The sequence below is a fragment of the Falco biarmicus genome, chromosome W (genome assembly GCF_023638135.1).
Source record: "Falco biarmicus isolate bFalBia1 chromosome W, bFalBia1.pri, whole genome shotgun sequence".
Classification (NCBI taxonomy): domain Eukaryota; kingdom Metazoa; phylum Chordata; class Aves; order Falconiformes; family Falconidae; genus Falco; species Falco biarmicus.
Window position 1 is genome coordinate 16540823 of NC_079310.1, and position 18075 is coordinate 16558897.

At 41.3% G+C, this 18075-nt stretch overlaps 1 protein-coding gene across 1 annotated transcript in view; it reads right to left on the minus strand.

The window, feature by feature from the left end:
* The window catches only part of LOC130141908 (DEP domain-containing protein 1B-like), a 59900-nt gene extending 42114 nt beyond the window's left edge, over positions 1-17786 (minus strand). Inside the window, 1 exon segment of the mRNA XM_056323204.1 lies at positions 16958-17786. Within this exon segment, the coding sequence (XP_056179179.1) occupies positions 16958-17786 (829 nt within the window).
* Positions 17787-18075: the final 289 nt, after the last annotated feature.

Consider the following 18075-nt stretch of genomic DNA (forward strand, 5'->3'; position numbering starts at 1 on the left):
TGGCAGGAAGCCAACACCACTACTACCACAGCAGAGGTTTATCTCAACATTAAGGCAGGAATCCCACTGACTGACACCATGGAGTAATGGGGGGAGCTAATCCTGAGAAACTTAACCAAACCCCTGTGCATGCACCCAGACCCAGGACTGGGGGGATCGAGAGGCCTGGAGACCCCTGAGGACCACCTGACAGTATTGGGCACACCACTGCTGGGTGGAAGGTGTGGTTAAGAAGAACAGCTCGTGACAACCCTATAAAAGAACGGAACCAACCGACGTCAGATGGAATGCTCCCCCACCAAACTTGGAAATGAATCGGACTGTTGGGACACCGCAGCTCCGGGGTGGTAGCAATTGCTGTGAACTCTTTCATTATTTCCTTCATTCTTTCCTTCCTTTCTCTCTTTATCTCTCACTCTCTCCTTTGCATTTTCAAACCTGTTGTCAGGCAAATAAAATTCCTTGACTCTGTTTTTAGTCTTAATTCTGTTCCTGAGAATACAAGCAGAACCTCACTCTGGTCTTGGACCAGCATGCGACACCATGCTCTGCCAGTGAGCAGGTGCACAAGAAGTGGGAGGGAGCATAGCCAGGACAGCTGACCCGACCTAGCCAAAGGGATATTCCATACCATAGAACGTCATGCTGAGTATATAAACTGGGGAGAGTTGGCCAGGGGACACTAATCACTGCTCAGGGACTGGCTGGGCATCGATCAGCAGGTAGTTAGCAACTGTTTTGTGCAGCACTTGTTTTTTCCCCTTGTGTTTTATTACTCTCTCTCCCTCTCCTTTTCATTACTATTATTCTTATTTTACTTTATTTCAGTTATTGTTATCCCAACCCATGAGCTTTACCTTTTTCCAGTTCTCCTCCCCATCCCACCAGGGGGTGTGGGTGTGGGTGAGAATTTGCACAGGCTGTTGCATGCCAAACCTACACTGAGCATCTAAACTGTCACTGAGATCAGAATTACCTCCTTAAGCATTTTCCTAGATGATCCAACATAATTTTCTCTCAGATATTAAAACTATTAAAAGAACTCCTTAGACACAACAGTATACAGTTATAAATAAAGATATAAGTTATGTTTTCTTAAGTTCTGTTGATTGGAAATGTAACATATGAGTCTTTAAAGAACTCACTTTAAGACAAAGCAATTACGTTTTCCTATCATGTTCTCCCTAAAATATGCCACATGTACACAATAAATATTCATATATCAATTTCTAAATATTAGTTTTCAAACAGAAGCCTAAGGAAGACCACCTTTAAAGTAGACTATGAAAAACAAAGAGATAACAATGTTTCTTGTAGTTGGTAGTGTTACCATGTAATATAGTCTGGTTTAGCTTTGCACCTATATTGTAACAGTATAATTACTATGGAGAGGTAAAGGCATTCTTTGGGAAGTTCCCCAAGTGAGACACAAGGAGAGGTCTTGCGCATTAAGGAACTGGTAAAGGAAAGGTTATAGCTCTGCTAGACAAAAGTCTGTGGAACAATTTTGTGCACAACTGTGGTATAGGTTCAGGGATGCCCAGAATTGGGATCTTTGTACGTAATTGCGGGTTAGAGTCCCACTGCGTACAACTGTGGTTTTGATCTTGGAATAGTATTGGATATTGACACCTGGATTATGTTTTAAGATGAAAATTTTTCTAAGTGTGTGAGTTAATTGTCTTGGATTTTTGAATTGTCCTGTCTAAGGTGTTTTGCTGTTTATTATAATTTGTGTTTACTCTTGTAGGAACAGCTCAATCTGTTGAAGGAAGTATTTTAAAAAGAAATCCCCCCTTGGAATGTTTATTGAAGCATTGGGGAAAGGGGGTGGGAGAAATCCTTTCACTCAGAAACAACTCATAGAACATTGTAATCATTGGTGGCCGATGCATACCCTTGATGACCAAGAAAAATGGCCAAAGAATGGAACTGTAAGATGCAATACGATATTGCAATTGATGTTATAGTGCAGGTGGTAGGGGAAATGGGATGAACTCTCATATGTGGATTTAGTTTTTACATGCTATGCCAAAGGCAATGAAGTAAAACAGGAGCTTAATGAATCACCATCAGCTTTTATAGAAAGGTTAAAAATAAGTGCTAGAAAATATACTAATCTAGATCCAGAAAACCCAGAAGAAGCTGTTCAATTTGCCTTTATTTTTATACAGAAATCATCCCCAGATATAAGAAAGAAACTTCAAAAATTAGAAGGGGTAGATTCAAGGCATCTAGGAAAAATGCTGGAAGTAGCATGGGCTGTTTTTAATAACTGAGAAAAAAGAGGAGTGGGGGAGGGGGCAGGTTGCCTCCTTCCACACAACCTATACAACCCTGTTTGGCAGAGGACCAATGTGCAATTTGTAAGAAAAAGGGACACTGGAAGAAGGAATGCCCTAACTTGGATCCTGCTTTGCAAGCTATTGAGTTGATGACATTAGATGGTGAGTCCCAAAGAGAACCGAGGGAGTCATTCCCAGCTGAACCCCTGGTTATGTTAAAGCTGGGAAATGATGAGATAGAATTTTTGGTAGATATAGGAGCTACTTATTCTGTACTCAATACTTGTAAAGGAGGTCTTAGACAAGAAACTGTAAATGTTGGTGACACAGGGAAAAGTGAGAATTGGCCCTTCCTGCGACTTCTAAAATTCAAGTTAGGAAAACAATGGGTAACTCATTAATTTTTACATATACCTGAATGCCCAATGCCTTTGATGGGAAGAGATTTATTAAGTTGGATGCACAGATAGTTTTTACTATTGGAGAAGTACAATTGTTAATATCTGAATCTAAAGCTGTGGAAGCAAAGATTTTTATGCTACAGAATACACAGAGATCATAGGAAGAAACCCCTGAAGAGGTAGAAGATGCAGTAACCCCTTTGGTATGGGCTAGTGGTATCCCAGATTGATCCAAGTTGGCCGAGTCGATAAGAATAATTTTAAAGATCGAAATTAAACTGGTAAGACAAAACCAATACCCTATTAAGTGGGAGGATAGGAAGGGATTGGAAGAGTTAATATTGAAATTCTAAAATTATGGATTGTTAGTAGAATGTGAATCGGTATATAACACTCCAGTATTGCCAGTAAAGAAACCAAATGGGGAGTTATAGATTAGTGCAAGATTTAAGAGCCATAAATCAGGCTGTTCTAGACATTCATCCCAGTGGTAGCTAACCCATATACCTTGCTGACATCCTTAAGGGAAAAGCATAAGTGGTTTACAGTACTTGATCTTAAGGATGTTTTCTTCTTCATACCTCTAGACAAAAGTAGCCAGGCAATATTTGCCTTTGAATGAGAAAGCCCCACCACCAGATGCAAAACTCAACTTACTTGGGCAGTATTGCCACAAGGGTTCAAAAATAGTCCAACAATATTTGGCAATCAACTGGCAAAGGAATTAGAATTGTGGAAAAAGGAAAATCCAGAAGGACTAATATTACAGTATGTGGATGATATTTTATTGGCTACAGAAACTCAGGGAGAACGCCTGCAAATGACTATAAACTTGTTAAATTTCTTAGGACAAGGAGGATATCATGTATCAAAGGGCAAAGCCCAAGTAGGAAAAGAAACTGTGATCTATCTAGGATTTGAGATTTCCCAAGGGCAATGGAAACTGGAAACTAACAGGAAAAAAATCAATCTGCCAAACTCCAGAACCAAGAACTGTGTGACAGCTAAGGGCATTCCTGGGCATGGTCAGATGGTACAGATTGTGGATTCTCAACTATGGATTATTGGTTATGAAACCCTGAAGGGCTCAAAAGAGAACCACTTACTATGGACCCTGAATGACGAACAGCCTTTAAGAATTTTAAAAGGACTCTGATGTAAGCACCTGCATTGGGATTACCTCACTTGTCTAAGCCTTTTGAGCTATTTGTATATGAAAGACTACATTTGGCCCTGGTGTGCAGACTCAAAGATTGGGAACATGGAGGAAAGCTGTGGGATATTTTTCTGAACAATTGGACAATGTGAGCAAAGGTTCACCAGGATGTTTGCGTGCTCTGGCCACAACTGTTCTCCTAATTCAAGAAGCAAGAAAATTAACAATAGGACAGAGAATAACAGTATATGTTTTGCATATGGTGGTTTCTGTTTTAGAACAAAAGAGGGGACATTGGTTGTCTCCAAGCCACATGCTCAAGTTATCTTGTTGGAGCAAGATGATTTAGAACTTAAAACCACTACAGCAGTTAACCCAGCAATTATTTTAAATTCAGAAACAAAGGATTCTGAATCCCTGTATCATGATTGCCTACAAACTATTGAACATGTATATTCAAGCAGACAGGATCTGAGGGATGAACCATTAACTGATCCTGATTTGGAATTGTTTACTGATGGTAATAGCTTTGTACAAGATGGAAGACGGATGGCCAGATATGCAGTGGTTACAACTACACAGGTGATAAAGGCCGAGGCTCTACCCATCAACACGTCAGCCTAGAGGGCAGAACTGATAGCACTAAACAAGCCTTGAAGGTAACTGAAAGAAAAAGAGTAAATATATGGACTGATTCAAAATATGTATTTATTTCATGCACATAGCCATCTGGAAGTAAAGAGGACTGTTGTTGGCCCAAGGATCACCTATTAAATACAAGGAAGAAATTCTTCAACTTCTACAGGATATCAAAAAAAACTAAGGAAGTGGTGATAATGCATTGCAAAGTACATCAATTTGGATAGTCTGCAGTAAATGTGGGTAATCGATTGGCTGATAAAACTGCTAAGGAGGTGGCTGAACAAAGCATCCTTGCATTATTAGTGCCAGAAAAATAGGTACAGCTCCCAGTTCTGAAGCCCAATTATAGTGAGGCAGATCAACAATCAGCATCACTGTTAAAAGCAACTATAGAGAGGGCTGGTTAATAACTCCCACAAAACAAGTCATTGTTCCATTGCAAATAATAACTGATTTTGTAGAAAAGAGACATGAAGAAACACATTGGTGTAGTGAGGCTATGATCTCCAGTCTTCAAAATTCGATTATAAGTGTAGGAATGATTGGAATAGTAAAGTCTGTAATAGCAAAGTGTCCCATTTGTCTAAAAAAATAATCTCATTAACAGGAAAAGAACACCCCCAGGGACCACTAAGCAGGGAAATTCACCTGGAGATTACTGACAAATGGATTTTTCTGATCTACCAAGAGAAAATGGGTATAGGTATATTTTAGTACTGATTGATACTTTCTCGAGATGACCGGAAGCTTTTCCCTGTTGCACCAACAAAGCTAGAGAAGTAACTAAGGTACTACTCAAAGAAATAATAACAAGGTTTGGGGTACTGATAGGAATGTCCTCTGATCGAGGTCCACATTATGTAGCAGACATTGTTCAGCAGTTAAGTAAAACCCTTGGTATCAGATGGGATTTACATACTCCATGGAGATCACAATCAAGTGGAAAGGTAGAAAGAATGAATCAAACCTTGAAATGACAGATCAGTAAAATATGTCAGGAAATTTCTTTAAAATGGCCACAGGCCCTTCCATTAGCTCTTTTGAGAATTAGGATACAATCACAACCCAAAAGTAAGATTAGCCCTTATGAGATATTATATGGAAAACTATATCAAATACTATTAATACATGTACAGGGCAAGACAGATTTAAAGTTATAGTTGATTTCTTTAGGAATGGTCCTTGTGGCTCTCTGACGACACATTGTCCTGACAGGACCACTTGCACCGGACACCTATGTACATCAGTACCAGCCAGGGGCCTTTGTATACATAAAGACTTGGAACTCTGAACCCCTACAAGAAAAGCGGAAATGACTTTATCAAGTATTACTAACTACAAATACTGCAGTTAAGTTAGAAGGAATTGATTCCTGGATTCATTATACTAGGCTTAAGAAGATTCCATAAGAGGTATGAACTTCAACATCGATGGAACCATTAAAGATATTTTTGAAATGTCATCATCAAACAACCAGCACTGAATAACTTTCTCTCAAAAGAACACCAACTATAAAGTGGAGTGAGATGAAACAATGGACTAGAATAACCTTATTTGTACTTTCAGTAGATAGTGAGAACAGTCAAATTTTGATGGCTTACTAATCGTATTGATCGTAGTCACTTGCTGTGTGGTTCAGTGTGTTCCATTGTGTAGACTCCAGATTTATAAGGAAAGGATGTGAGATTCATGATGTGTATAACATCATTGTAATATAGTCTGGTTTAGCTTTGCAACTATATTTCTTATATATTCTGGTTTAGCTTTGCAACTATATTGTTTGTTTCAGTGTAATTACTATGGAGAGATTGCTAACCAACCCTGGTTGTATAATTTTACACTAAGGGGGAAAGAGTAATTTAAAACTTATGATCACTGAGGGGATTGTACAGTAACTGAGGAGACCACTGTATAGGTAACTAATGAAAAAAATTTGGACTCTCCTTGGATTCCCCATATAAGGGAAGTAAATTAAGGGTCAGTGATTGGTCAGCTGTAACTGTAGGGTCAACTATTGTTTGAGACCCCTTAGAAGACTCTAAGATACCTGTAAGGAGTATGTGCGACAATTAACAAAGAACCACCTGTTGAACGAATATGTATGATTTTTCTGAGAAATGTAATGCATGATCATAAGTATGTATTATATAATTTTGTTTTCATGAAACATACAGCATGCACGTTAGGTGGAACAATCCCCCATACATCTGTTACCAAAATCTCGGAATAAAGAACTTATCAACACCAATGTGATGTAGATAAGCAGACACTTCTTTATTGAAGGCCAGGTGCGTGAGTGAGTCCTCTCACGATCAACGCACACCAAGTTTCAAAATCATATACCTTATATAGAACTTATTCGTACATATTCATTAAGTATTCATGCATAAACATAGTATTTCCCGAAAAACATTAACATACTCTCCTCCCATATCCGATTCTGCTCAGTAAAGGTTAGAAAGGTCTGGAAATGGGTCTGGGGTAAAATTTGGGTAGGTGGTACATGAGTCAGTGGTCGCGAACTCCCCCTTCCGGAATTACCTTTCACTTAAGGTAACTGTTTCTTGGCAGGTAACTACAAGTTGCTTCACTCGACTCTCCTCAGTTCCCATTACTTCTACATTTTGACATTGTAGTACATTCTCCCAGGTTACATATAAACAATCATCTTGAATCTTAAGTCTGTTATCTAAGACATTCCTACTAGGTGATTCTGACCAATTCCTTCATGTAGAAGAATGGCTGCAGAAGCGTGGCCTTAGAATCTCTGAAGATCTGCACAATCCAGGCCTGGTATTACAATAGGCCTGTAATTTATAATTGTGCTGAAGTTGCTGTGCTGAAGTTAACAAGAAAGGTAGCCTTGAGCTATTCTTGAATCCTGAGGCCAAGTAATTATGTTGTGCCAACAGGCCGTGGCTCTAACAAGATACAGCTGCTGGGAAAGCAGGTGCAGGGCCAAGAAAGATAGGGAGCGGTATGGGAATATAGGGAGTAACAAACTACAAGGCTGAAGCACAGCAACTCAATTAGCTACATGGATAGAATGCTTATTTTAGTCATGATAATTAGGGGTGTGAGAACTGCGCGCGCTTAGAGACTAATAACCAATTATATTTTTGCTTTGTGAATATGCATGTGTATCGGTTCTATATAAGTAGTGTTAGAAACTAATAAAGTTGAGCAAGATGCATAACTCATATTGAGCGACTTCTTGACTCCGGCGAACCCTTCTTCCAACACCTTCGGCCTTGGTACGGGGTTATACAGAGGATTTCATAACAGCTGTTGCTGTACAATACAAGTTTAATTAAAATATTTCTTATAACTCTATATTCTTATTAAAATAACTCTATATTCCTAATCAAATGTGGTTAATTAATTCTATTAGCAGATATGTAACACATCCAGTGCTGCAATAATGAATGCATGCTTCTTAATGCTACGTTGGTGTTAAGTTTTCTTATTCCCAATTTCAATGACAGTAGTGGGTGTAGGCCTGACCACATTGCTTTATTCAGTTTCAGCAATAATTGTAAAGTGAGTTTCTGCTCTTAGCCTAGTATCTATTGAGTGCTTTCACCTCAGAAAGATACTTAAAACCCAGTTTACTGCAAGACTTTTAGTCCACAGATTTAACAAAGATTGACCTACTGTTCTCGTGTAAGTGGGCTTGTTATCTGGTGCGCAGCGCAAATTCACACATCGAGTCAAGGTATTGCTTATACCTGTATTCTAGTTTGCATAAAGTAGGGAGCTAGGTGGTAACCCACAAATGCCTAGTTCCCCGATTGTAAAAACCTTGGACTATTTATACAGTTTAGCATACAAAGTGCTAAAGGAAAAATTCACACAGACATGGGTACCACTAGGTTTGCTTTAATCACAACTCAGAGTTGGGCCACCACCTCAGTGGCAGAGAACAAAGGGATACAGCACAGCTTATATACACTTATCAAATCATTAGTCAATGTCCAAAGTTTTTAGAAGTTTCCTTTGGTCTTGTCAGTTCTGAGAATCCATCACCTGACCCTGTCCCAGTTGATTCATCTATTTGGTTCCAGTCTCTGCCTTGGTTCCAAGGTCCTCCTCGGATCATGATCTTCTTTCTGCCTACTTTCACTCACACAGTCCTTCAAGCACATAGTCTTTGAACAAGCAATTCCTATTCACATGTACTAATTTTTCTAAAAACAACTGCATTTCTGAGAGCACCTATGTATACAAATTGATCATCTATTGTTTCTCTATTCTCCCACTGATTAACTTGACTGGGTTTTAAACCAGCCTTGGATTAGGGCTATACAAGGACTGAGGCCTGGTTCTGCCATTTAGCAGCTTCAGCACTTTAAATGTCTTCATTCAAAATACATTTTCTTTAACACAAAGACATCAGCTTTCAAGCTTTCACTGGTTACAAGTTACCCACCTCTTTCATTACTTAGTAAACTGTTTCCCATTTGTCAAATAATTCTCTCTTCTCATGTTAATTACTTTGCATTTTCAGTCTCAACTTCTTTTGGGTCTGGGGGATTTCTTGAGTCAGTGGTCAATGAGTTGGTGGACACGATCTCCCCCTGCCGGAATTACCTTTCCCCTAGTTTTGCTGAGCTCACTGCTTGTGGTGAGCTTCCTATCAGCTCATCTGTCTTGTGGAGGTGCTTCCTTAGTGAAGTACCTTTTCTAAACAAAAGGATTTGCAGGTGCCTAAGGAAGTGCTTAGCAGGACATACAAAGTGCTTATCCTAAATTAACTCTTAACAACTAATTCACTCTGTTTGTCTTAGTCAATATGCTAACCATACATTCAAGTTTATTAATCATTTAATATCACTACCACTACCTGCTACCCATTTGCTTAACAGAGTTGACTGATGTTGCAGAAAACTACATTTCTGAAGTGCATATGCCAGTAGGATGGCAAAGAACAGAAGCACCAGTCTAGCCAACACAAGAAATAGCCCTCAGGATTTCTCAGCAAGTCATCCCTTGCTCAGGGAAGGAACTGAGGAAAAACATCTGCAGCTTAGGGAAAAATTCTGCATCTCTCCCTCATGAGTTGCTAAGAAACAATAAGAGATTAATAGGCAGTATGAAAACAACTGAAAGGCAAGCAGAAAGACAGCTTAAGGGGGAAGATAAAAGATAAAAAAGGCATTGGAAGAGATAGTCATGAAGGAGAACTAAATAAGGAATAATTTCCTAAATTATTAGAGTAGTTCAGATATATAAAAAAATGCCTATCTTCTACCCACACTTAAATCATCACTGATAAATTCAATACTGTTGAATAAGGGCAGCTGGGAAAGAAGAAAATGCTAGATTTCTGAGACCTGGCTTGTGAGGTGTGAGGGAAGCCCTGCAAATAAGAGCAGTATAAAAAGTATAGCTTATTAGTGGCTGTGCTATGGAGAAATAGTGTGAAATGGGGACAATGGACATCGATTGTGATTGTATATGTCTGCTCAAGGAATGTGGGTATGGTGACTAGTCATGGGTGCGGTGTCTGGTCACATAGGCACACAGCTTTGAGGAGACGACTACAGTTTTGAGGAGACGCCTGCCCTTCTTCCTCTAACAAAGGGGCTATTTAAAAAAGAATGAGAAAAGGATGAGAGATATTCCAATGCTATCTAGAGGGAGGGAGTGCTAAGTCTCCTTGCTGGAGAAGATCAGATGGTCACAAGGACATGAATCACCTACAAACCTGCAAGGCCACCACATTCCAGGCAAAGGACTGATAAGCTAATTAACATATGAAGCGAGAGTAAGCGGGTTTAGGTAAAAAATATGTATAGGCGTTAATTGAATATTCATTTGTTTTATTGTATAAATGTGAGATGGTTCGTCACTTTGGGCATGCACGCTTGTGGAGGAGCGATCCCCCGTGCATCTGCGTGCAATAAACATACCTACTTTATAACTTTCGAGTTATAGAGTCTAATTCCGTACATCAGCTGTACATTTAAAGCTCTTGAAAAGTCCTATACAGATTACAAGGTCACCGAAGATTAAAAGTGGAAAGTTTCTGAACATACTAGGAAATATTCCAGTTGAGTATATCAGTCCAATTAGGCCCTTTCAGGCATCAAAAGTGTATTGACGTGCAGAATCAGAGCGTTATAAAGCAGGTATGTTTATTGCGGGCCAGGTGCAAGGGGGATCCTAACTTGCACACCATTTCAACAAGCAGCCGGATATTTATTATACAAAGTCATTCATATACATAAGGTTTCTGAAAATTCAGAATCTCCTCCCTCTGGCGCCTCTTCAGGATGTACTTTTCACCTTCTTGGGCATTTACCTGAAGTTCCTGTTTATCTTTGCATACATTAGCAGTCTTTGTTGTTTAGTTTCTGTTATCTTAAAACAACTGCTAGCTAAGGATGAGCCCTTCCTTATTATCCACTCTAAACATGTCAAGGTAATACATGCCCACTGGGCTGGTTTTAATCTATATCAGCATGATCCCTTAGCGGGGATCCACCATCTTCAGGGTGGGGGCCATTTGAGTAGGAGGTCGCTGATCTACCACTACCACAATTATTTTACCTTAGTTTGTTTTCTTTTAGCAGCTAGCAAGTCCTCATCAGAAGGCTCCTTATTTACATTCTTGTTGAGCTCATTTCCATGGGTACTAACTGTCCCTTCTCGAAGTGCTTAGTGCTAAGCTCCCGCCCTTCCCTCTTTCTCCGATGTTAATGTTTCTGTTATCTATGCAGCTTCTGTCTGCAGCAGAGTTTTAGGTTTTTTTCACTATATCAGTATTAATGATAAAATGCAGTTCATTCATGAGAACAGTATAGCTTACCTCTAAAAAAAAATTAATTAAAACAAAGTATTAAAATTTTGATAAGACATACATATATATTCATGAAGAAGTAAAAGTCCACCTGAAAGTCACAAATTATTTCATTATTTAAAATAAGCATTTTTTCTAATAAAAATAAAAGTATTTTAGTTTAAAGTAATTAGTACTACATAGCATTATATAAAAAGTACTATTTTTTAAATAGTATTGTCCTGCAACCTATGCTCATAATTTCTGCTGAAAAAAAGACCCATTGTCCTGGTTTTGGCTGGGATAGAGTTAATTTTATTCCTAGTAGGTGGTACAGTGGTGTGGTTTGGATTTAGTATGAGAATGATAGGGAGAAATAGTGTGAAATAGGGACAATAGACATCAATTGTGATTGTATATGTCTGCTCAAGGAATGTGGGTATGGTGACTGGTCATGGGTGTGGTGTCTGGTCACATAGCCACACAGCTTTGAGGAGAGGACTACCCTTCTTCCTCTAACAAAGGGGCTATTTATAAAAAGGATGAGAAAAGGAGGAGAGACATTCCAATGTTATCTAGAGGGAGTGCTAAGTCTCCTTGCTGGAGAAGATCAGATGGTCACAAGGACATGAATCACCTACAAACCTGCAAGGCCACCACATTCCAGGCAAAGGACTGATAAGCTAATTAACATATGAAGCGAGAGTAAGCAGGTTTAGGTAACTGATATGTATAGGTGTTAATTGAATATTCATTTGTTTTATTGTATAAATGTGAGATGGTTCGTCACTTTGGGCATGCACGCTTGTGGAGGAGCGATCCCCCGTGCATCTGCGCGCAATAAACATACCTACTTTATAACTTTCGAGTTATAGAGTTTACTTTCGAGTTATAGAGTTTAATTCCGTACTTCAAGAATCATGTTGGTAACACACTGATGTTTTCAGTTGTTGCTAGAGTAGTGCTTTGCTTACTTTGAATCAAGGACTTCTCAGTTTCCCATGCTCTGCCAGTAAGGTGTTGCATTAAGGCAGGGGTTCTCAAACTTTTTAAACAGGGGGCCGGCGCATGGATAAAGTGGCAGGCAGTCATCTGCGGCTGCTTGGTTTCCCCCCCCAACCCTCGGCGGGGGGAGGGGAGGGGAGGGAGCGGGGGGGGGGGGGGGGGCGTCTGTAAATACCGGGGGCCGGATTGAGGACCCTGGGGGGCTGTATCCGGCCTGCGGGCCATAGTTTGAGGACCCCTGCTAAGGGGTAAGAGTCTGATGAGTGTCTGGGGGGAGACAGCCCTCCTGTTGAGTCACAAGGTTTAGAAAGGATCCCCTTGCTTTCTAAACTTCTTCCCAGAGAGGTGTCTAGGTGTGACTAGATACAACCCTAGTCTCAGACTTGATCAGTGGGTTTAAATTTAAAGGATTATATCTACAGTCACTCATCAGAATTATTGTTTGCCTGTCAGATCCCAGTCCAAGGACTTTCACTGAAACAGTTTCACAAAGTTGATAAAAATATGTGATTTATTAAGGCAACAGATATAACAAGTTCAGAATTGCCGTTAATACATTTACTGCAACAATCGAATTGGAGTTAAGAGTTCAGCGCTTTAGTTAACAATACTTTCCCGGGTAATATCTGACGTAGACTGATTTAAAGAACGAAGTCAAAATTTCTTAGTGACTAAGTATCCTTTATTGGCAGTGCTGGATGCACGGGGGATCCTTCCGCCTAACGTGCATACCCGAAGTGACGATCCATCTCACATTTCTCATCTCTCGTCTCCTCAAAGCTGTGTGCCTATGTGACCAGATACCGCACCCATGACCAGTCACCATACCCACATTCCTTGAGCAGACCTATACAATCACAATCGATGTCCATTGTCCCTATTTCACACTATTTCTCCATATCAATACAGAGGCACAAGTCTTACCAAAAAGGTATCTCTGCTTGGGGAGGAGAGAGGTCCAAGCCTATACAGTGGTTGGAATTCTGGTCCTCAAAACAGAAGATTCTAAATGCCAGATTTATACTCAAGGTGAGGTGGGACTAAGTCAATCATTGTGTACTGATTGGCCCTTAGAGGTCAGTGGGGCCCGATGGTTCAGCACAGGGTGGGGTATTCTGTACAGATGTATGGGGGTCTTCCTGGCTTTTCTTGAAGCAACAGCTGGCTGTGAGGCCTCCGCCTCATCCGGGGTGGGTGTCACTCAGACTGGTTGATTGTTAGACCTGTTATTTGTTTTGTGAGATCTCAAGTCAAACCCTCAAAGCCAATTTGAGTCGATTACTGCCCTCAGGGATCAGAGGCACTCATTATCACTGCCATTGGTAGGTCATCCTTATTGAAAGAAAGGACAGGATGGGGAGCAGGGGAGCACACAACCACAGCAGGTACCTAAGAAGCTGGGAGGGAGCATAGCCAGGACAGCTGACCTGAACTAGCCAAAGGAATTTTCCATACCATAGAACAATATCATACTCAGTATATAAACTGGGGGGAATCGGCCAGGGGTCACCAATCACTGCTCAGGGACTGGCTGGGCATCAGTCAGGGGGTGGTGAGCAATTGTATTATGCATCACTTGGTTTTCTTGAGTTTCATTCCCCTCTCTCTTTGTTGTCTCCCTTTTCATTACTACTACTACAAGTAGTATATTTTACTTTATTTCAATTATTAAATTGTTCTTATCTCAACCCCCGGGGTTTTACATATTTTTTTTTCGCAATTGTCCCCATCCCACTGGTGGAGAGGTGGAATAAGCGAGTGGCTGCCTGGTACTGTTAGCCTGAGGGAAGGGGTTAAAGAAATTTTAGTAGATCTAATTGCTTAACAATTATCTAGATTTCTGTTGATAAATAATGCTTTGTTTTACTAACTATTGGGTAAATTAACTAAAGCAAGGGGTCTACAGTTCCTCCTGAAGGACAGTTTGTTATGAGAACTAGCTAAAACCAACTCTGTAGTTTGGACAAAGACCAAGGAACAACTGAGTCTGCGCAAAGAGAAAAGGTAAAAAGTTCAGAGAGAGAAAGACTACCAAGCCTTCATCCCCATGAACCCCACGACCCCCACCAAGAGACAGTACGCAAGAGCACATGGGAGGGACTTACGGAAATGACTTATTGAAGCTAATTTTAATATGAATCAGGGGTAGGTTATGAATATGTATAGACATATTTGGAAATCTTATGTATATGAAACATTTGATTGTATAAATTGAGGCAAGTTGTTGCCCCTGGTGGGCACGGCTTTGGTGAGACTACCCCAGTGCTGCCCAGCGCTGAATAAAAATACCTACTTTACAGTCTGATAAGATTATGGAGTCTGATTCCGCAAGTCAGTTTTGGCAAGCCAGCCAGGAGGATCTCTGCTCCGTGGAGCGAACGCCACTGGGCGCGCCCCGAGCACTTTCCTCGGAGGAGCCTCTGCTACCAGCCGCTCACCGCGGGGGGCAGACAGCAACCTCCTGAAGCTGCGGAAGAAAACGGTATGTTTTAGTAAAGGGGACCTGTAAATCATGGGCTTGGCCGGGGCAGCTGGTAAATCGCGAAGAGACGTCTGGCGTGCAGAATAGTCCCCGTATGGGAGGAAGGTACCCTGCATAAGGAAGGGATTTGCTGACCAATGGGGCGGCCGATCTTGAGATCTTGAGGGCAGATCGAGCAAATCCCAGGTCGCCGCTGCATCCCAGTGTAGGGAGCCATCACGGACCTGCTAATGACTGGTATATAAGAAGCAGGAGAAGGGTAAGCGGACCTCTCACAATTGCGATAAAATCACTTTGCATGTTATATTTGCAGCTGCTAGATGGATGTTAACTGTATGGTTTGAATACCTGGGAATTTTGTTAATAGTCGGTGTTTTGTACGAGTGTACCATGTTTTAATAGTGTATGAATGAATGAATGTCTCTATGTTGATAACGAGACAAGACAAAGGGAATCACTCCTCCAGTGGTTTGGGTTGGAACCCTGGGAATATTTGAACAAGGGAGTCATTGGATAAATAGGGTGAATTACTGATATTATTTAAAAGAAGCTGTGATTCCCTGTTGATGCAGAAGGCTTGGACACAACTTATACGACCAATGCGATCAAGTTAGTGCCACTTTATTAAAAGACTTTCAGCAATTTATATTCTCAGCAAAAGATACACACGCTATGCAGGCTTTGTTATACAGAAGGTGATACACACCATTTCCCAGATTTCTTTGGGATTGTAAAAATTGGAGTGTTCCATGGACTACTTGAAGGCACGATGTGTCCAGCATCTAATTGTTCCTGCACCAAATTATTAACAATCTGCAGCCGGTCTTGTTTTAGCTGCCACTAGTCAATCCAAATTGAATCATCAGTTCTCCAGCTGATTTTTAGGATTGGTTGCTCAACAGTAGCAGCTCCTAAAAAGGCAAAGTAACGAGTTGGGCTCCCACCTGACTGAGCAGATCTCTTCCAATTAGTGCCACAGGTAAGTGCATTACATAGGGGCGCGTAGTTACTACCTTACCATCGGAGAACATAAATGCAATTACATCTCTACTGATAGAGGTAGCTTGAGTCTCACCAACCCCCACAATGCCGGTACCCGCTGGCATTAGAGGCCACTGCCTAGGCCACTTAAAAAAAGGTACAATCGTTACATCAGCTCCAGTATTTATAATCATCTGCAATTTACACACTTGTCCACTAGGGTGCCTCGTTTCCATTTTTTCCCCCGGCTTTCCCCTACTGATGTCCATGGCTAGCAAAACATCGGGCTGACCGGTAGACCCAAAACCTTCTATCCCCCTTTTCTTTTGTTCTACGTTAGGCACTTTTGCTTCAAAAGGAATTAATTTAGCAATTTTGATCCCTCCTTAATAGTTATAGGGGCAGTTAGTGTGTAAACCATTATTTTAATCCATCCCTCAATATCAGCATCAATAAGTCCTGGGACCACAAAAATACCTTTCCTAGATACTGAAGAATGTCCGATTAATAAGGCACTTAAACCATGTCCCAAAGGTCCCACAAGATTTGAATCAACCAATTGAACTGTGGTGTCGGTAAGAGTAATAGCTACTGCTGTTGCCAGGTCCACTCCGGTGCTTCTGGAGGTGGCGGCTGAGCAGCGTTCCAAGCACCCTGGACTTGTGTCATAGCGTGAGGGCAAGGCACGCTCCACGTCTCGTTTCCCTTTTCCCGACAATTGCTAGTGTTATGATTGTCTTTCCGAAACTGCACACACCATTTCTTTTGCTTTGAGACTAGAACATGACATTGTGATCTGATATGACCCATCCTGCCACAATTAAAACATTTTCTATCTTGCTTCCCATTATTATTTTTTCCTTGCACAAGTGGCTTCACTGCAGCTCCTACCGCAGCTTCACTCCCTGCCTGCCAGCGTTGAAAAAATTGTATCTGTTGAGAAGCCATTAACAAAGATTGTGCAATCATACGCACATCATACAGAGTTAATACATTTGCCGTAAAATTATGCTGAATTATTGAATTAGTATATGGAGATTTTAACCCATATTGTGTTATTGCAGATTTTGTTTCTTTAATTACCTTCCAATCTAAGACTTCCCACTCGTTACCCTGTGGCATTACTATCACAAGGAAATGCCATTGGCCCAAGCTGCCCAAATTGTCCCTCTATAATTGCATCCCGAATAACCCCCCGCCATCGAAGTGTTGGATTACTATTACCCCCCACGCCACCCATTTTAACCGGCGGTAGTAGTGGTCCCACTGCTAATGTCTCCTCAGAACTGCCCACACCCCCTCCCCCCTGTATAAAAGGATTAGTAGAGAAGGGAGATAGTGGCGGTGCTGTAGGAACAGGCTGAGCTGATTCTTGCACCCGCATCTCAAGTTGCTCCAATTTTTTCATGAGATCTTGTAACTGCACATTCTCCAAACCACGGCGACGTTCTGCAAACACCGATTGAGGTGATGGAGGCATGGACGGAGGCAGAGGTGGATAGAAGCCATCTTCTGTCGAGACATTGTGCGTGTGTTCCGGGGACTGTTCTCTCGAATTTGGACTGGGAGATTCAAGCGGTGGCGGATTCGTCTCCTTTGGCTCTCGGCCCTTTAGCCACACTACTGCTACACGCGATGTATCCCTGTCCCTTCTTTTGGCTTTTGGGAACAAGGATCCCAAGAATGTCATAGCAGTAGCAGAGTCTTTTGCTCTAGTGTCTTCAGCTTGTGCCGACAGGGCAGTGAAAGCAGATGCTGTAGTTTGTTGTTCTGCTTTCATCTTTTCCAGAGTCTCTAGGATAATTCTCCACATTGTGGAGAATTTCCCACTGTCTTTAGAGCCTGAACTAATGTCCTCCCACAGTGCTGCACCAATCTTTTCCCAAGTGTCTAGTTCAAAAACTGCACTCACTGAGGAGATTAATCCATGCTGCTGAGCCCATGACAGCAACCTCTTCAGGCTTCCCTCATCATAAGATAAGCCTCTCTTAGAGAGGATATGTTGGAGGAGCTTCACCACTGCCGCTTCTTCTTTGCTTAGCGTGGACCCCATCTCCTCCCTGACCGCTCACCTGATCAGGGCGAGATTGCGTGCCTTCCCAGGCACTGGGGCAGTGCCTGCTACGGCCAGCTTCTTCCGCCCCCTCTGAGCCGCCTATTTGCTCCTGGAAGCATGGACGAGAGGGTCCCTGTTTGGGTGCCACTTGTTGACGCAGAAGGTTCGAACACAACTTATACGACCAATGTGATCAAGTTAGTGCCACTTTATTAAAAGACTTTCAGCAATTTATATTCTCAGCAAAAGATACACACGCTATGCAGGCTTTGTTATACAGAAGGTG